Source organism: Gracilinanus agilis, chromosome 6 (assembly GCF_016433145.1).
Source record: "Gracilinanus agilis isolate LMUSP501 chromosome 6, AgileGrace, whole genome shotgun sequence".
In the NCBI taxonomy this organism is placed as follows: Eukaryota; Metazoa; Chordata; class Mammalia; order Didelphimorphia; family Didelphidae; genus Gracilinanus; species Gracilinanus agilis.
Window position 1 is genome coordinate 246,764,671 of NC_058135.1, and position 19,707 is coordinate 246,784,377.

The 19,707-nt window shown below is 39.5% G+C and overlaps 1 protein-coding gene across 1 annotated transcript in view; it reads left to right on the forward strand.

Annotated features, from left to right (window-relative positions):
* Positions 1–19,707, forward strand: part of ANO5 (anoctamin 5) — a 79,110-nt gene that overhangs the window by 56,082 nt on the left and 3,321 nt on the right. Inside the window, exons 10-17 of the mRNA XM_044681838.1 lie at positions 1,107–1,181; positions 3,572–3,794; positions 9,686–9,855; positions 10,377–10,474; positions 12,974–13,104; positions 16,280–16,485; positions 18,127–18,308; positions 19,355–19,460. Of these exons, the coding sequence (XP_044537773.1) occupies positions 1,107–1,181; positions 3,572–3,794; positions 9,686–9,855; positions 10,377–10,474; positions 12,974–13,104; positions 16,280–16,485; positions 18,127–18,308; positions 19,355–19,460 (1,191 nt within the window). The remainder of the gene's footprint in view (positions 1–1,106; positions 1,182–3,571; positions 3,795–9,685; positions 9,856–10,376; positions 10,475–12,973; positions 13,105–16,279; positions 16,486–18,126; positions 18,309–19,354; positions 19,461–19,707) is intronic.

Genomic DNA, 19,707 nt, shown 5'->3' on the forward strand with positions numbered 1-19,707 from the left:
GTCATTATTAACACTGCTAACAATTATTAACAGATAAAGTGGTGTACTGTTGAATGATTACCATTATACTACAAGAATTGCTACCTTGTGGCTTGGCCACCTTCTACTGGACAGCAGATAGTCAAAGGATGATAAGAAATGGCTTACCAAACACGAGTACCTGTGCCCATGATCAGCAAGTTTGAAGTCAACATGTTATAAACAGAGGCTGAGGCATCCTCCAAAGAAGCTTGGGATTGGCCAGGGTACGCCATCTTGGATACCCTGCTCCATACACCTTCTTCCATTTTCTTTCCCCATTTTGCTGTCACCCCAACCCTCTTTAAACCATCTAATCTGATATTTTAGGAAATAGAATTTGAAAGAAAGTGGACTTTAGATTTCTATGGGAAACTACTCCTCTGCTGGATGGCAATCCTCTTTTGGGTAAGATCTAGCTGCTTCTTTTTGCAGCTGGGAACATGGACTAACCCAACTAACACATGACAATATGAGGTCTGGCAGTGGCAATGGTCAGGCTTCATAGACGGTTTGGAAGAATGGGATACATCCAGATAAAATGCAGGTGGAAAACAAGGTTCCATACTGCACCTCATGCAAAGCAATGCCAGTCTCAGTGATGCTCTGAAAGAGTGTTGGATGTAGGCACAGAGGGTGTAAAGTCATATCCAATTTCTCTTTCCCTTGTCACCTGTGTGACCTTGGGCAAGTTGCTCAAGAGTAGAAATCTGTTTCCTCATTTGCAAAATGAAGGAATTGGACTAGATGCCTTTTTATATGCTTTCCAGTCCTTCACTTATGATTTCCCAATGAGTTTTAGAACATGCTCAGGCTGGCCCAGGGCGCTCATGCTGAGATGCCCTCATGTGCCCGACTGCCCTGCAGCTCAGAAGAGAAGCTGGTTCAGCATGCCTCATCCCATGGTGGTCCTCGTGACCAAGCCCTTGCCCCACTGCTGGCATTGACTTTCCGTGACTGGTGATGGGCTTACCAGGGCGTGGGTGCCCACCCACAACTCTCGGGAGCTCTGATGGCTGCTTGGTGTCAAACCTGTTTGGAGTGTGGATTTTGAATCTTGCTCTGCTTGCTGGCCTGTTTTATTATAGGAACTGGAGCCTTACTTGCCGCTTACTAGTCAGGCGGTGCGGTTCTGTTTTTCTGGAGCTACCGTGATGTTCTGGGTGAGCATCTCTTTGACTCTCCTCATCCCTTTAACCATAAATTGTTTGGGTTTATATTGAAGCTTGCTTTCCCTGGGGGTCTGGGGCCCACTATTTCCCTGCATGCTTTTTTGATTTTAGCCTCTCATGCAAAGTGCACCAGAATTAAAGTCAAAACTATTATAGGCAAAAGACTAAGACAAAAAAAGAAGACTCCTATTTTGTAGTGTTCAATCCATGTAACCTCTAAATTTTTTTTTCCTCCCCTACCTGGATAAACATGGATATTTCTAAACTGAAAAAGGCTTACCAAATTTCTTCCCAGACCTTCCCACATTTTTTTGGTTAGTTTTTGGAAAAATAAAATCTCTTTTTCCTTCTCTCTTCTCTCCAAGGGAAAAGTAGCAACCAAAAAAGTCTGACCCATCTTTTTCCTTTGAGCTCTTTCTAGAATAAAAATAGAAGATTAATTTTCACCCAAACATAAAAGACCCATGATTTTTGTCAACCTAGAACCTCCCAATGGGACAATTAACTCCATTGCCATAGATCACAATCCCTCTATGACTTACAACATAATCCTTCGGCAGTCCTTGAGGCATATAGTGGTTCACACAGCCAGTATATGTCAGAAGTTGGCTTTAAATCCATCTCTGTCTCTATAGCCAGCACACTATCCATTATGTTATATTGCCTCTCCACAATCTATTGTTCAAAGGATGGAATAACCATCCTCCCTTAACAGACAAAATTATGTAAAAACATTTAAGGCTTCCACTATTCCACTCCTTCCTGATATACTTCCTCTTGCAAATGGCTCCTAATTTAAGGAATTGAGGAGTGATAACCCTTTTAATAGGCATTTTGTAAATGCAATGGGTACTCAGAGATGGAATGGTATTATGGATAGAGGAGGAGTAACTTTGGAATCCAAGACGGGTTCAAATATCATCTCAGCATATATCCTGGCTGAGTACATCTGAGCAATCTTTTATACTCTCAGTCTTGAAGAACTTGCTTAAGACTGTAAGGTTGCAGAGCTGTAGCTAATCTACATTAGTAGTAGGAGTTTCCTCACTAGGAACTTTATTCATGGAGGAACTCACAAAACTAGATAACAACAAATCACTATCTGATTTGGATTTTTTTGGACTTATCCTGGTAAGGGAGAAGTTACTCTGTAACCTCAGCAGTACTTCTTATAAGTGCTGGCTTTCATTTCCCATTGGATTGGCAATGTAGATGATTTTCTTTTAAAGTTATTACTAAAAACAGCTGGGCGGTTCAATGGATAGTGCTAGGTCTGAATTTGGGAAGACCTGGGTTCAAATCTAGCCTTAGATACTTCTTAGCTGTGTGACCCTGAGCAAGTCACTTAATCCCAGTTGCCTAGCCCTTTCCACTCTTCTGTCTTAGAGTTGATATTTAGTATCAATTCCAAGACAAAATGGTAAAGGTTTTTAAAAAATAAGGTTATTACCAGCCCAAAGGAAGAGAGAATACAATCAATGATTTTCCCTTGGGAGGATACAGGTGGAATTCCACCATAATGCTCTGCCTCCCATTTCCAATTCTTATCTAATCAGACTTAAGAGCCACTATTTCAGGCAGATTTGACTAAAATGGTCATATTACTGATATTCTGATGTAGGAGCAAAGTCTTTTCACCTCCTCTCCTCCTCTTTATCATTAAGGGTTTTTTTTAGTTAAATGACAAAAGCCGAAGAACATCCTGAACATGCATGATACCTTTCCTAGCAAGAGCACCTTTCAATGTTACACCACTACAAGCATTAACTTCTAGCTGCCTAATAATGGAGGGAAGAGATTAGAAATTGAGGTTTTTATAGCTGTTATTTCCAGAATGGATAGAAAGCCAGGAACTCAAGAAGTCCTGAATTCCAGATCTGTATCTGATAACAGACTGGTTCTGTGACCTTGAGGCAAGTTTCTTCATCTCTTATTGTCTTACATACTATGTAAGTTCCATAAGAGTCATCAATAGAATTATCAGTCTGTTTCTCTGAAGGAGCTTCCAAACTGAGAATTCCCTACACTGATGAACTCACCAGACTGACCCAAAAAGGATTCAAACAAACCTGATATTCACAGCAGCCAAGGGAGACCCACTCCTAGCTTGCTCTAGACTTTAGCCAGAAAGTCATGAAAACATTTGACTCTGGAACTTAGCTAGATGCAATAATACCTGTATAAATGACATTTTATTAATATTTATATCCTGTCTATAGGAGGGGAGACTGGTGCCCTTTGCATGTTAGGTCTGTTCAATTGGCTGATTAAAATAAGAAATGGTCAGTTTGCTTTTCCAATCTGGGGAAGTACCTACCCAGATTGGGCTTAGAGCTCCAACACCCGAGTTCATAAGCTCTAAATACTTGCCCTCCCTATAGATCTTTCTAATCATAGCCAGTATGATAGCAGTGATTGTGTACCGCCTGTCAGTCTACGCGGCGTTTGCCAGCTTCATGGAATCCACACAAACTCTCCAGCCCATCAGCAGCCTGTTGACACCCCAGTTGGCCACATCGGTCACCGCATCCTGTTTGAACTTTGTCATCATCATGATTCTGAATTTCTTGTACGAGAGGATAGCCATCTGGATCACAGATATGGGTAAGCTGCCAAAGTCACCAGGGGAAAACCTGTAAGTTCAGACTGCCTGGATAACCTTGCATGGGAGAGTGGAAAAACCACAGATTCTGGAATCATATGACCTGGATTCAAATCTTGTACCCAATGTGACAATGGGCAGGTTCCCTCATCTCCCTGAGCCTCATATTCCTTATCTGTAAAATGAGGGACTGGTACCAGATGTTCTCTGAGGATCTTTCCAGCTCTAAATCTAGGATCTATTAAAAATCAGACCTTGAAAGGCAAAATAAGGTTGTATCAGATGTACAGCACCCCAAAACAAGGGGTGGCATTAGGGCAGTTAGAGTAATTTTTAAAAACAATAATACCAGAGCATTCATCCGAATGAGAGACATCTTTCAAAGTTGTCCTCTTGGGAGGTTATATTGACCAAAATGTTATTGAGGCCCTTTGGGGGACTTGCCTTCATAGTCATTCACAAACCAAGTAAGAAAAAAATGTGTGTGCGTGCATGTAGGCATGATCTAGCTTGGTCACCTATTTAAATCACTGAAGTTGGATTTCAGTTTCTTTTTTATAAAATGTATGCTTTTTGTTTTTTATATTAGTCACTTCCCAGAAATCCTCTCCCCACCTCCATAATCCATCCCCCTTTTTAAATAAAGCACAATTGATAAGTCAGTTCATCCAAAATATTTACCCTGCCCACCCAAGAATTAAATATTCTGTACTTATAAGCCCTTCATCTCCCTACCATGAGGAAGGGTAAAAAGTGTCATCAGTCTTCTTGAAATTAAATTGATCATTGCATTCAATATGAGCTCTGATGTCTTTTTTTTTTTTTTTTAATTTTTTTTTTTTAAACCCTTACCTTCCGTCTTGGAGTCAATACTGTGTATTGGCTCCAAAGCAGAAGAGTGGTAAGGGTAGGCAATGGGGGTCAAGTGACTTGCCCAGGGTCACGCAGCTGGGAAGTGTCTGAGGCCAGATTTGAACCTAGGACCTCCCATTGCTAGGCCTGGCTCTCAATCCACTGAGCTATCCAGCTGCCCCCACTCTGATGTCTTCTAATTATGCCCATCAATAGATTGTCCTTTTAGTTATGCTTTCTCTCCTCTACTGTATTTCTCTTGAGAGCTCTATATGTGTCCTGTTGTCCATCACCATGATTTTCCATTACAACTAAATGACATGATTCCCATCTCCACCCCCAAAATCTGTGAACATAGGATCATAATCTTAGAGCTACAAGGAGCCTTGGTGATCACTGAGTCTAACCCCTTCTTTTTACAGGTAAGGAAACTGAGGTTTAGTGAGATTAAGTGACTTGCCCAAAGACATACATCTATTAAGCATCAGAGGTACCATTGGAACCTCAGTCTTCCTAAGCCCAAGACCTGCAACAATCCATTTTGCTATACTGCTTGATCAGTCCTGGTTGGACTCTGGAATCTTTAAGGGACTTTCTAGCTCTAAATCTATGATCGTATGTTCATTTGAGTCTTGGGAAGCTTACATAGAAAATAATGAATCAACTATCAGGAATCAGAAGGGGGTCTTAGACTCCACTGTGTAGCCCATGCCCCTCATGTTACAGAAGGGGAAAATGAGGCAGGCCAAAGAGAGAACTGACTTAGATGAACTAGATATTAAGGTTAAAAAGAGAAGATGTTCTAAGGTGAAATGGGTATCTGAAGGTGGAGATTCATACCAATTTGAGTAGATGCATAGTGATGATTTTGGTATGGCCAGTGATGTGGAGGAAATTGACTTCTAGTATAGACTACTTTGGAAAAAGGGAAGGCTGAAGGGAAAGAAAGGATTCTTTTTCTATACTTTAATGAATCTCTGATCTACTCAGTATAAGTATTCCCTCTAGTAGGGCAGATTTCAATCCTTCTGTGTTTTCTCATCCTTAGGTATTTTTAAGAGATTCCTTTAACTTTAAGCTAATTATTTAAACGTAAAATGTTAGCAACTTCTCTTTGGCCTTTAATGGGATTTAATTCCCAGTGTATTCCAAAGTGTCTTTCAATAAACCTTTGACATGTTGAATTGATACTATCAATATTTACCAGTGCAGATTCTTGGCCATTCCAGCTGCCCTCCTGCCTTTCTGTCCAATATAGGTTAAGAACATGGAAATATCTTCATTTGGCAGAAAACTGAGACCAAATGAGGAAGGGTAAAGAGCACTGGTCTGAATGCCAGCACTCGGAGTCCCAGCTCTGCCATTTGAACCAAATGTGAGAGACCTTGGACAAATCACGTGACCATTGTTAACTATCAGATAAATATAAGAATTAGTATAACTAGCCTTTTCTACCTCTCAAACTAAATGTCTTGGATTCAGCCCATTTCAGTGGTTAAATCCCCTATGTGTGGACTTTTTTATCTCTGAAGTCATCCCACAGCCTAGACGCCAAAAGGCAATATTATCTCAAAGAACTAGTTCCCTAACAAACACGGATTCCACAGAAAAGATATCAAAGAGTAGAAAGGAAAGATGGAGTCAAGTGAATCTCCTATAGGCCAATTGCTTTATTAACCCAAACTTCTCATCCCTGATCAAGAACTGGTTGAAGCTCAAGTTAAGTCATATTGTTCCCCCATAAAAATGTTGTGATTTTGTTTGTCTGTCTTTTTTAGAAGAAGGGGAATGCTACATTTAGGAGAGTAAGATTTGACTCTCCTCATTTCTTCTACTTTACTTTTGATTCTAAAAAGTAGAAGAAATGAGGAGAATCAAATCTTACTTGTGGGAAGCCAATAAGAGAAACAGTCTCAGATGAAAATCTGAGACTCCTTTTGACTCCTTTTCTGATCCACACCTTTCCTTATTGGAAAGCTTTAAGCTCTTAGCAAATCAGCAGTCAAGAGGTTGACATTCTTCCCCTTTGGTCAGAAATGCAGCCAAGGCTGAAACCTTAGTTTAGCCAGGGGCATTTTGCCCCTGAGAAAAGTATTCTCAGACTTAGCTTGCTGATAATCACTTAGCTGAAGGTCCAGCCTGGTTCTTATCTTCACCTTGAAGTTTCTGAGGTTTCTGTGTGTTGTCTAAACTAATTGCAATGTCTATGGAGCTGAAAAACTCTCTCTGTGCTTGTGGGTGAAAGGGAGTTTGAATTTTCATATATAATAAACTTGTGACTCAGTGGCACTTAGGAGAAGCAGCTATGAGTTAACAGTCATGATTGTTTCTTTATCAACTAAGCCACCATCCTCATCAGATTTATCAGGAGATGATAAATAGATCTCTAAATAATGGGAGGGAGAGAGAGGGAAAAGACTAAGCATTTATTAAGCACCTACTAAATGCCAGGTACTATTAAGCCCTTTATGGACAGCTCCCTAGAAAGTAGGTGCTAATGCTATCCCCATTTTACAGCTGAGGCAAACAGAAGTTAAGTGACTTCTGCAGGGTCCCCCAGCTAATAAGTCTGAGGCCATATTTGAACTTACTAACTTGAGACCCAGTGCTCTATCTCCTTTGCCATCTAGCTGATTAATGACTTCTCTGTTGGTCATTTTGAAAGTCTAGAACATTTGAACCTCTCCTTCCTTTGGAAGGACTTTGACTCTCAGCACTCAAGTCCACAATGACAGTCCTGTAGTTCCATGTTATCCTCCTAAGCCAAGAACATGGTCCTACCTATTTGACAAACGAGTCAGAAAGAAACAAAAGCTCTAGGTTGCCCCACTTTGGGCTGCTGGGTTTCAATCTCAGCTTTGCCATTTTACTATCTGTGTACCTGGGTAAGTCACTTCAACCTTCTATATCTATTGTCTCATCTTGAAAATTAGGGAGTTTGGATTGGGTGACCTTTTCGAAGGCCTTCTCAGCCCTGAATCATTCTGATTCTATGTCTGGTTACTCTGTCCGTCACTCATGCTATACCCTCCAAAGGGTAAGTAAATGATGGCAAATTTATTACCTAGTTGATGGTGAAGCCATTCCATCCAGTTAAATATCAGGAGCCTCCAAAGTTCAAATCTCTTCTGCTTCATTGTTTTCTCAACAGGAAAGCTTTTATTTTCTTGTTCCAACTCTGATGCTCTTCTAGCCAATAAGAGGGCAATCAGAGCAAATCAACTACTTAAAAAGAAAAACAACAATAATCAGCCACTACCCACAGCTTGTTTGAATGAGATGTACTTAAATAAATTCATTTTGTCATCTTCTAATTGAAATGCAGTTAAATTGTACTAAAATCAGGAAGATTACCATTAGAGCACATTATTGTATATGCCTTTATGTTAATGGGGAACACTAATTCAGAGTCTGTGAAAAGACATTGACTCCATAGAATTAACTTCTGCAATCTGGGATTAATAGAACAGGACTCTCACCACTGCCTGACTGTGTGTTTGTTGCCCTCTTGTGTTGAGAAGAGAATAGAACATTTCTTAGCTTTGGATGTTTTCACTGGATATGGTTGTTCACTGGTTTTATTTTAGAACATGATTTTCCATTTTATATACATTTATACATATAAACAGATGTATGTATTTTTGTGTATACACTTTAAACATGCCAATGGACATTCAGGCTCTGAAATGAAACCAGTACAGTGAAAGAGGTAGATGTATTGCTATATGGACACATATATACTATCTATATATCTATGTAGAAAAAGGGGAAAAACAACATAATGAAGCATCCTTTAGTATTTATGAAATCTACCTCCAAAGAGGAAGAGAACATTTAGCAGGTGAGAAAAGAAATACCAAAGAGGACAAAGAAAAGGATTCTTAACCTGGAAATGGTAAAATATTGTGTTTTTTAAAAATTTTAATAACCATGTTTCAATAATTGGTCTATTTTATAACCTCAGGTATGTTTTTTTATTTATTTAATAAAAACTGCTGGGGAGTCCTTAATCTTCATCAACGTGCTAAAGGGGCCTATGACACAAAAACATTTAAGAACCTCAGGCATAGGAGGTCTTGAATCTGGAAGGGACTTAAGAAATCGTAGGATCATAGGAGGAGAGCTAGGAAGTATCTTGGAAGTCATCTAGTCCTGCTGTCTTTATAAAAAGATAAATCTTTTTGGAAAAACTGTCCCTTTTTCTAATAACTCAATCTTATTAATATCATCTGTGAAGAGTGATAGCAAAGGGCTCCGTTGTATAGACTGGACTTTTCTATGGCTAAATATGCATTTGAGGATTCTAAAAGGAAGTAGGTAAAGAGTAGCAATGATGTTTCTCTTTCCTTTATACTGAAGAAAGTCTTTCATCGAAACTGCTTAATGAGAACTTGAATTCTAGGAATTTTTCCAGGCTGCTCTGACAAGGTTGGAAAACATTGTCCATTGTAGACAAGTTTGATGTAAAACTCTGGCTGTGTATAACGTCTTAAAGAATAAGATCACTCATTTAAAAAACAAACACTATGTTGGGGAGGCTCTGACAGCAGACTTCATTAGGAGAAATAATTTATTCTTTTCCTCCTCCTCCAAAGAGTTTAAATTCTAAACCACCATGCTAAACAATAAGAGCCCATAGAAACAGATCTCAGATAATTCAGGCATAGACCTTATGAATAAACACTTGGGTAATCCCACTTTATATATTGAAAACCTAATATTGGAAGATCATTGATGAAGAGCTGGAAAAAACATCAGAGATAATCTAATCTGACTTCCTCATGTCATGGATGAGGAAACAGGTTTATGGAATATCCATTGGGGATCCTCCAAGGTGGATTTACTTAAGGTCATATACGTTGTAGGGATCACAAGCAAGATCTGAATCCTTTGACTCCAGACGCAGTAATCCTTGCACGGTACCATGATATTTGTTTAGATCCCAGGAACAGCCATGCATCCAGTTACTCACGTGAATACTGGTTCTCAGGGAAAGACAACTAACCTTCAGTGTTAACATTCTTCATTTTTGATCTTTCAGAAATTCCTCGAACCCACCTGGAATATGAGAACAGGCTCACGATGAAAATGTTCCTGTTCCAATTTGTCAACTATTACTCGTCATGTTTTTATGTGGCATTCTTTAAAGGGAAATTTGTGGGCTACCCAGGAGCCTACACATACATGTTCAACAAATGGAGGAATGAAGAGGTAGGACTGCTCTTTAGAGAAAGATCACATTTAGATGCAGAATACCTGACCCCTTGTCCTCTGAGAAGAGATTATATAATTTCTCTGCTCAGGTTTTCTCAGGGTCTTTGTCTGGGTCCCCACTTTGTCTCATTCCACCCTACCTTGTACATAGGTATGGTGTAGTTTCTTGGGACAGTATTCATTCCTTCAAGGTAGGAGCTATGTCATTTTTTAAATGTCCCCAGCCCAGTTCCTTACACACAATAGGTGTGTAGTAAATTTTTGATGAATTGCAATTGCCTTTCATGCGTTAAAAGATATCTAACAGACTTCACCCATTCCCTCTATAGCCTTTCAAATGTCAACTTAGATTGTTCTTGCTTGCTTGCTTGCTCTGTTGATTAGTTGGTTGATTGGTGTTCAAGTAGTTTAGTTAGGGCTTTCCCCCCCCCCCCCCTTTTCTCCTTTTGAGGGGAAGGATTAGGAAACCTGGACCTCTCATTGCTCCTTTCTCCCTTCTCTCTTTTGCCTTTGTCCAGTGTGATCCAGCAGGCTGCCTTATAGAACTGACAACACAGCTGACCATCATCATGGCTGGAAAACAGATCTGGGGCAACATCCAGGAAGCCATTCTGCCGTATGTATTGCTTTGGAGTTCCCCACCTAATAATAACAATCTAACATTTACACAGAGCTTTCAGGTCCTAAGGAGAATTCCCTGTTTAATTTAGAGGACCAAAACATGCAGGCTCCTTTGAGGATGATGGCACTCTTGTTTCTACAATATAGATTTGAACCAATAAAAATCTGGTCTGTAAATCAGATAGTCCCTGATGTGTTAAGGTAACACAAGTTTCTTCAGGTATACCACTGTTAACCTGACTGATGTGGAAGGAAAGAGGACTTGATTGCCTCTCATTAGGAGATCTCACTGAGCAAGAGAAATGCTGCTGTGGTCTCTGCTACATGAGCGTAGCTTGGATTGGAAAACTATCAGCCACAATGTCTTTGTAAAAACATCTATCTTTTTTAGCTGAGAAGTGTAGCAGAAGTGATGCCAAGGAGGGGGGTAGGGGGAGAACCAGTGAGGAATGAAATGTTGCATTTTATTCACAGTTAAGAATTTGATGAGAAAGAAGAAATGGTTTCTGAATTATGATGTTAATACTGATGTTGACATGATTCAAGCACATTATTCCAGAAGCCTAGGGGTTTGGAAGACATGAGTTTGAGTTCCACCTCTGCCACCTATTAATAATGTTACCACTGGGAAAGTTCCTTTATCTCTTGGACCCTCAGTTTCTCCCTCTATAAAATGAATATAATAATACCTACCTCCTAGGGCTGTTTTGCCATTATGAATGCAAACTGTATATATTTTATATTATATATATATGTATATAATTTTTTTAAAACTCCATAATCTTTTGTTGTCTTCTAGTCTGGCAGATTCCTTTTTCTTGGGGCTATCCTAATTCAAGAAGCATAAGCACATAAATCAAAGGAGGAGGATTAAAAAAACAAAAGGGCTTGGGCTTTGGAGGCATTTCAGTAAATCATACCTGAAAGGCAATGCTCACTAATAGGAGACTTACCAAGTGTCATGTAGCTTCTGCTTGAAGTACTCCCACTGAGAGGGTAACCAACAGCCTCCTGAAGAAACCTATTCCACTTTTAGAAAGTTCTTGTTATTAGGAAGATTTTCCTGTCACTGGGTTTAAATTTAGCTCTTTTTATTGTCTAGCCATTGCTCTTGACTTCATTCTTTTGGGCCAAATAAAACAAATCTAATCCTTTTTCTATGTGACAACCTTTGTATAGTCCTGTTATGCATTTTTCATGTTCCTTTCAGGCTGTTGGCACTTCAGTTTATCTTCATTTGAAATGGACTCCAATCTAGTTGCCTTTCTCTGGATACTTTTCTGTGTCCATCCTAAATAGTAACACCCAAAACAGAACATAATATCCCAAACTCATCTTACCAGGCCAAGGGGCCACATAGACTTTGACCTCTTCATTTCTGTAAGCTTTGACTCTCTTAATGTAGCCTAAGATTGGACTAGGGCAGTTAGGTGGCACAGTGGCTAGAATGCCAGAGAAATTAAGAAGATTTATCTTTGTGAACTCGAATCTGACCTTAGATACTTACTGTGTGACTGTAGGCAAGTCACTTAACCCTGTAGGCCTTCGTTCCTTATCTATAAAATGAACTGGAGAAGGAAATGGCAGACAACTTCAGAATCTTTGTCAAGAAAACCCTAAGTAGGATAACGAAAAATTGGACACAAATGAACAACAAATATTGGATTAACATTTTTGACTGCCACCTCAGACTACTGATTCATACTGAGCCTACAGTGTATTAAAACTCCGAAAAATTTTTTGGGAAACCTTCTCCCAGTTTATATTTAAAAAGGTTTTTTTTTTTTTTTTTTTTTTTTTTTTTTTTTTTTTTTTTTTATCTAAGTATTATAGTTATCACTAGTGAATTTTCACCTATTAGATTCCACCCAGTGCTGTGGTCTGTCAAGATGTTTTTGGTACTGACTCTGTCTTCTGGTATATTAACTATTTTTCCACATTTGTGTCCCCTGGAAATTTGATAAGTATGGCATCCATTCCTTCATCCAATTCATGGATCAAAATGTTAAACAGCTCAGAACCAAGTACAGAACCCTGAGTCCCTCCCCTGGAGAACTGTTGTCAAAGTGACAGTGAAAGCTGCAAAAGAACTGATTTCTAGCCTTAATTCTGCTATTAGTAATAGTAGTAACTGACTCTTCTATAAAAATATGAAATTTGAAAAGTACTTTAAAGGCATGATCTCTTTTGAATCTCACAACAACTCACACTATAAGTATTATTATCTTCGTTTATGAAATGGGAAATGGGTACCAGTAAATATCAGAGATAGAATAGAAACTCAGATATTCTTGCCTGCAGATAAAGCATTCTGTTATATGAAACTATTATGTGGGAGCAAGTCAGATATACTTCCTGAGCTTCCGTTTCCCCATCAGTTTCCAAAGAGGCCATTGGTCAGGGTGATGCATAAGGTTCCTTCAAGCTCCAGTATTCAAAGACTACTTCCACCTCTTGTTTTATTTCATCCCATCCCCTTTCCCTCTTTTCTCAGTTGGATTTGGAACTGGTGGAGACGCCGGAAAGCAAGGACAAACTCTGAGAAACTGTATAGCCGATGGGAGCAGGATCATGATCTTCAGAGTTTTGGGGCTCTGGGTCTCTTCTACGAGTACTTAGAAATGGGTAAGCTCTCTTGACCAGAGGTGAAGGTAGCATTTACTAATGGATAACAGTTGTAGTTTTTCAACCAATAAATATTTATTAAACATCAACTAATCATTGGACGTATCACTGATTTGTAACGTGGCATAGATTAAAGAACGAAGCCCAATAGTATAAAGAAATAGTAGTCAAAGAATTAAAAGCCATTAATCCCTAAATTAAAAAGTGATAGGAAACTCTGGGGCGGCATACTTAGTCACCCCTAATGGACTATGTTGAATTTGTTGGCTTTCAGAGCCGGCCAGCAGAGGGAGCCAAAGGGGATAGTCAATTACAGGATCTTCACTTGTTGATATATAATCAGTTATTATAGATTATATTAAATCATAATACATGAATTATGAATTATTTTAATATAATAATGTTTAATTAATTGTATACTTAATTAATATATAATATGTATGATAGAACTTATTCATCAGTTAGCATTTACTAACTTTTTACTCCATACCAGGCATTATATTAAATGCTGAGGATACCAAGAAGGGAAAAAACAGCCTTTACTCTCAAGGAGTCTTATGGTCTACTAGGGGAAATTACATGCAAGCAACTATGTAAGAACAGGAAGGTTATAGGATGAATTGGAGATAATCACATAGGAAAGGAATTAGTATTAAAGAAAGCTGAAGGTTGCTAGGAATTGGTGATGAGGGAGAGCGTTCCAGGCATGGGGGGGACAGCCAATGAAAACATTCAGAATCAGCAGATGAAGACTAGAAAGGGCTACGTATGGTCGAAGCCCTCATATCATGTCAAGAAGGTACTGGCTGGATAGGAATTTGCTTTACAAATTCCTGGGGTGCCTAGGTGTACTTCATAAAGTCTGATGACAGATCATAGATGATAGGATCAAGAAATTTGTCCTGGAAGGTATCCTTAGAGGTTATCTGGTCCAATTTTCTCATTTTACCACTGGATGATATTATTGAAAAAATTGCTAAATTAGAGAAAGAGATCTTGTATTTGAACCCTAGCTCCTCCATTTATTATTTATGCGACCATGAGAAGTCATTTAACTTCCCTAGGCCTCAGTTTCCTTATTTGTAAAATGAAGAAGTTGGACTAGATGACTTAAGAAAAAAAACCTAACCTTACCTTCTGTCTTATAAGGGATACTAAGTATTGGTTCCAAGGTAGAAGAGTGGTAAGGCCTGGGCAATGGGAGTTAAGTGACTTGCCCAGGATCATACAACTAGATAATGTCTGAAGTCATATTTGAACCCAGAATCTCCAGGCCTGGCTGTCTATCCATTGAGCCACCTACATGCCCCTACTAGTTAAGTTTTTAAGTTCCTTCTAGCTCTAAATCTAGATCTCATGAGGTGAATTTGGGACAACTATAAAGGAAGTTTCACTTTAAATAGCAGTCTGGCAATTTACTGAATTCCTGACTGGATGGTACAGTTTAGATTAAAGTGATAAATAGCATTTAAGGAAAAAACAACAACAACAACAACAACAAAAAAAAAAAAACCCTCACCTTCCTTCAGTCAATACTGTGTATTGGCTCCAAGGCAAAAGAGTGGTAAGGGCTAGGCAATGGGGTCAAGTGACTTGCCCAGGGTCACACAGTTGGGAATTGTCTGAGGCCAGATTTGAACCTAGGGCCTCCCGTCTCTAGGCCTGACTCTCAATCCACTGAGCTACCCAGCTGCCCCCAATTTGTAGCATTTTTAAAGGACTGGAAATTGGTGTTTATAGGTGAATCATACTGGCAGAGAGAGATTGTGAAGAGTCCATGCCTAATTTTTGAGTTTAGAGATCCTGCTTTCCTATTATACAGTCAGTTATTACTTCTATGATAGACAGGTGGCTAGTGTTTATATACTCTAGGGCTGATCTAGGTCTTCCAGTTACCATAAAATATTAAGAGGGGAGATAAAAGTACAGGAATGTTTTTCTTTTGAAAATACTCTTGGGGGGAAGGGAAGGAATCATTAGTACTTAGATTACAGTCACAAGACCAGAGATGTAGCACTTGAAGGCAACTTAGAGAGCATCTAGTTCAAGCCTCCTTTCTTCAGATCAGGAAACTGAGGCTCCTACAGCTTGTGACTTGCTCTAGTTCACACACACAGCAAGGAGTAGAGTTAGGATTCAAAGTCAGGTCCTCTGACTCCAAATCCAGGGTGCCTTCAACTTGGCTCTGTTATTCTCTGCCAACTACCTTCCTTGTTTAATCTCCTTCCATAGTTTCTCTTCCTTACTCTTTCTTAGTGCTTTTGGGAAACATGGGTTTCCTGACAGTTCAATTTGGAATGAGGACCCTCCAATGGGAAAAGAAGCCAAGCCTCATTGTGAGGCCATTTAGACCAAAACTCCTGGCAGGAAGAGAAGATCATTTTGTAAGTAGATCTGGCAATCATCAGCATAGAGATAACAATTGAATCCATGAGAGCTGATGAGATGTGAGAACACACAGAGGTGAAAAGTATCCAAGACAGAGACCTCTGGGACATGTTTAATGGCGTGACATGGATGAAGGTCCAGCAAAGGAGACTGAGAAGTCAGATAAATAGGGAAATGACCATGAGGCAGAAGTATCATGAAAACCTACAGAGAAGAGAATATCAGGAAGTGGGAACTTGACAATGTCTACAGTTAAAAAGTGGTCAGGAAGGATGAGGTTTGAGAAAAGGCATTTAGGAGATGATTGTTAACTTTAAAGAGAACAGTTTCTTTTGCATGATGAGGTTGGAAGCCAAATTGTGGAGATGAGAGAAGAGAATGAGAAAAGAAAAAGTGAGAGGCAGCTAATGTAGGGAGTTTTCTGTTGGAGGGATCTGGGATGCCGGGATGGATGGAACAAGTAAGGATTTTTTTAAGAATAAGGGAGAGATGAGCATGTTGTAGGTATTAGGGAAATAGCCAGTGATTAGACAGTGTTTCTTGCCATGGAATTTTCAGCAAATATACTGTCTCTTCAAGATAATGGGGTATCAACTTAGAAGTAGCTGTCCGGCATCCACTCAGAGGCATCTGAGTCAGTCAATAGAATTTAAAACTATAAACTCTGAAAGAGCAGGGCCGCTTTGTCTTTGCATCCTTAGAGTCTAGCCGAGTGGCTGCATTCAGCAGATACTTAACAAGTATTGGTGGATTGAAGTTGATGCTTCTGCTTCTTCTTTCTCTGCAGTCATCCAGTTTGGTTTCATCACCCTGTTTGTGGCCTCCTTTCCTCTGGCTCCACTTCTTGCCCTCATGAACAACATTTTGGAAATCCGAGTGGACTCTTGGAAGCTGACCACCCAGTACAGGAGGCCTGTGGCTGCCAAGGCCCATAGCATAGGAGTGTGGCAAGAAATTCTCAACGGCATGGCCGTCTTGTCTGTCGTTACTAATGTAAGTTGACAGTTCTCAGCTGAGTAATCGGTTTTCTGGGTGGGAAGTTTGTTTACTGAGGATCTGACTTTAGAAAATCAAATCTACACATTTGATTCTTATGCGGATCTGCCGAGACCAATGTCCCGTCCTGATCACGGTCCTGGACGCTCTAGAAGGGTTGTGGTGTCTGGAATCCCTGCCTCCAAATCAGATCTTTTTGGCTGTCAAAGGGCAAAAGAAGGAATGATGACAGTAGCAGTTACATATTTAAGTTTGACTTATGAAAAAATATCATAACAATGAGAGTTATTCAAGAACAGAATGGGTCTCTGTGATGCTATTTTATCTCTAGGACAGTTAACTCATTGAAGCTTAACTTAAAATATATGTATAAAACAGCAACTACGATCATGGCATTGGATTCCATTACTTCCTGATAAACAGAGGGAAAAGAAATGGAGGCCTCATCAGATTTTATACTTCGGGGCTCAAAAACCACTGCAGATGGTGACTATAACCATTGCTTCTTAGAAGGAAAGCTATGGCAAATCTTGTTTGTGTACTAAAAAATAAGAGACATCACCTTGCCAAAACAGGTCTGTAGAGACAAACCTAAGGCTTTTCCAGTGGTAATGTATGGCTTTGAGAGCTGGGAAAGGAATATTGATATATAATGATATATCAATAATGATAAAATAAGGAAAATTGAGCACCACAGAATTGATGATGTTTTTTTTTTAATCCTCACCCTCTTAGAATCAATATTAAGTAATGGTTCTAAGGGAGAAGAGTGGCAAGGGCTAGGCAATGATGATTAAGTGATTTGCCAGGGTCACATAGCTAAGAAGTATCTGAGGTCAGATTTGAACCCAGCACCTCTCATCTTCAGACCTGGCTCTATCTAATGAACCACCCTGCTGCCCCTATCAATGCTTTTGAATTGTAGTGCTGGAGAAGACTTTTGAGAGTCCCTTGGGCAGCAAGGAGATCGCATTAGTCAATAATTAAAGAAATTAATTCAGATGATTCATTGGAAGGAAAAATATTGAAGCTTTAGTACTATGGCCACATAATGAAAAGAGAGGACTCATTGGAAAAGACTGGTGCTGGGAAAGATTGGAGGCAAAAGGATAAGGGGATGGCAGAGGATGAGAAGGACAGAGTGAACTGAGATCCTCTTGCTTCCAGCACCAAGGCTCTTCCCACTGTCCCATTTCTCTGTTTCTATTCCTTCCTAAATGTGGAATAATGTTCCTGGGTGCCTTTCTCCTCTTCCATGTGGCCTTTTCCAAACCACTGCGGGAAGAGATCCACCACACCACAGCTTCCAGTTTACCCCTGCCTCCACCGCTAACCAACAAGGACGATCCATCAAGGTGGCCATACCTCATTCCTAACACTGGGGTCAAGGGATAAAACAAAGATCCTTTTGGATTTCTAAGATGATAGTAATGAAGGTTGACTTCTCAGGACCACACAAGCAGATCTCATGGCATGTCCTAGACCCTAACTGTGTTATACCTCTCAAATAGGCGCATGCTCTCCGGCACTCTTCTACCGTATTCTCGCAATGCTTGGGGATGTATCCATATGGCTGATGACATCTAAAGCTCAAAATGGCACATGCTTTCACTACTTATTTTTCCTCCCTGGTTTCAGGCCTTCATTGTTGCCTTCACATCGGACATGATTCCCCGTCTAGTTTATTACTACGCCTACTCGACCGACAGCCATTCCCCCATGTCTGGGTACATTAACAACAGCCTTTCCGTGTTCCAGATCTCTGATTTTCCAGCTAATACTGCACCTATGGAGAACACGGGTGCATTCACTACTTGCAGGTATCTGGTTTATTCATCCTTCTTGTGAGGAATTCCTCCTAACATCACTATCTCAGACCAGCTTAGTGGCCACAGAATATGGCAGAAGGAGATCTTGACTGGAATCTAAAAGTGGGTGTCCTAATTTTTGCCGCAGCCATTCAATGGATATATACCTGGAAGAATCACATAACCTCTAAAGCTTTAAGTGTTCCTTTATAAAATGGAGAAGGTGAACAAAATGAATGCCAAAACGTCATCTTGCTTCTGGCTATGACCCTTCTAAATATCAAGAATCATGAGAAAAAAGAAGCTTATCAAAAATAATAATCATGATAATAATGGTAATAGTGATATGGACTTTTATTTTTTATATAGACCTGTGATTTAATCCATGTGCAAGAATTCCTGGTGTGGACTCCAGGATAGGGATGGAAACACTCAAAACAGAAGCAGATTTTTTCTTCCTTAGCTCACATTCTTAGAGTTGGCTGAGACACTGAGAAATGAAAAGATTGTTCATGCTCAGACAGCTTAAGTTTGTCAGAAATAGGGCATAACTTCCTGATTCTGTCTAGTGATTTCTCCACTACATCACACAAAATAGTTACTGATATTTGTACTGTGCATTAAGAAAGCTCTTTCATATACATGATCTCATTTGAGCCACACAATAATCCTATAAGGTAGGAAATAGAGGTATGATCATCCTTATCTGAGATGGGTCAAATGAGAGAAATAAGCATATACCTACTATATACCATTCACTGTGTGAAGTACTTTATAATGTGGTCCCATTTTTGGCCTCTGAGGACCAGACTTCAAGTCCTCTCTCTACTACTTAGTACAGACTTGACCTTGGGCAAATCATTGTATCCTTCGGGACTTTAGGAAGTTTCCTAATTTCTAAAATGAGATAATTGTATCAGATGGCCTCTGAAGTCCCTTCCAACTCTATATCTATGATCCTAGGAGACCCTACAAATAGTTACATATGCATACCACCTGCCACTTACAGACAAATGGGAAAACAACTCATTATTAATATGTTTCTTTCCTCCCTATAGATATAGAGATTACCGTTATCCTCCTGACCATGAAAAGAAATATTTACACACCATGCAGTTCTGGCACATCCTTGCTGCCAAGATGGCCTTCATCATTATTATGGAAGTAAGTTTTCCTTGTTATCTACACTGTCATCCCTTTGTTGTCCTCATTTATGATTGGACGTTGCTATTTAGTCTTCTGTGGCTTAACTAGAATTTCTCTCTATCTTTCTGAAATAGGACTTTTACTAAAGAAAGTAAATGTAGCATAAAAAATTTAGAAAGTATGTAATTCAAAAAGAATTTATTAATCTTATAATTAATTAAACTATTTTCATTGTTGTTATACAAGATATAGAAATGGAACACCT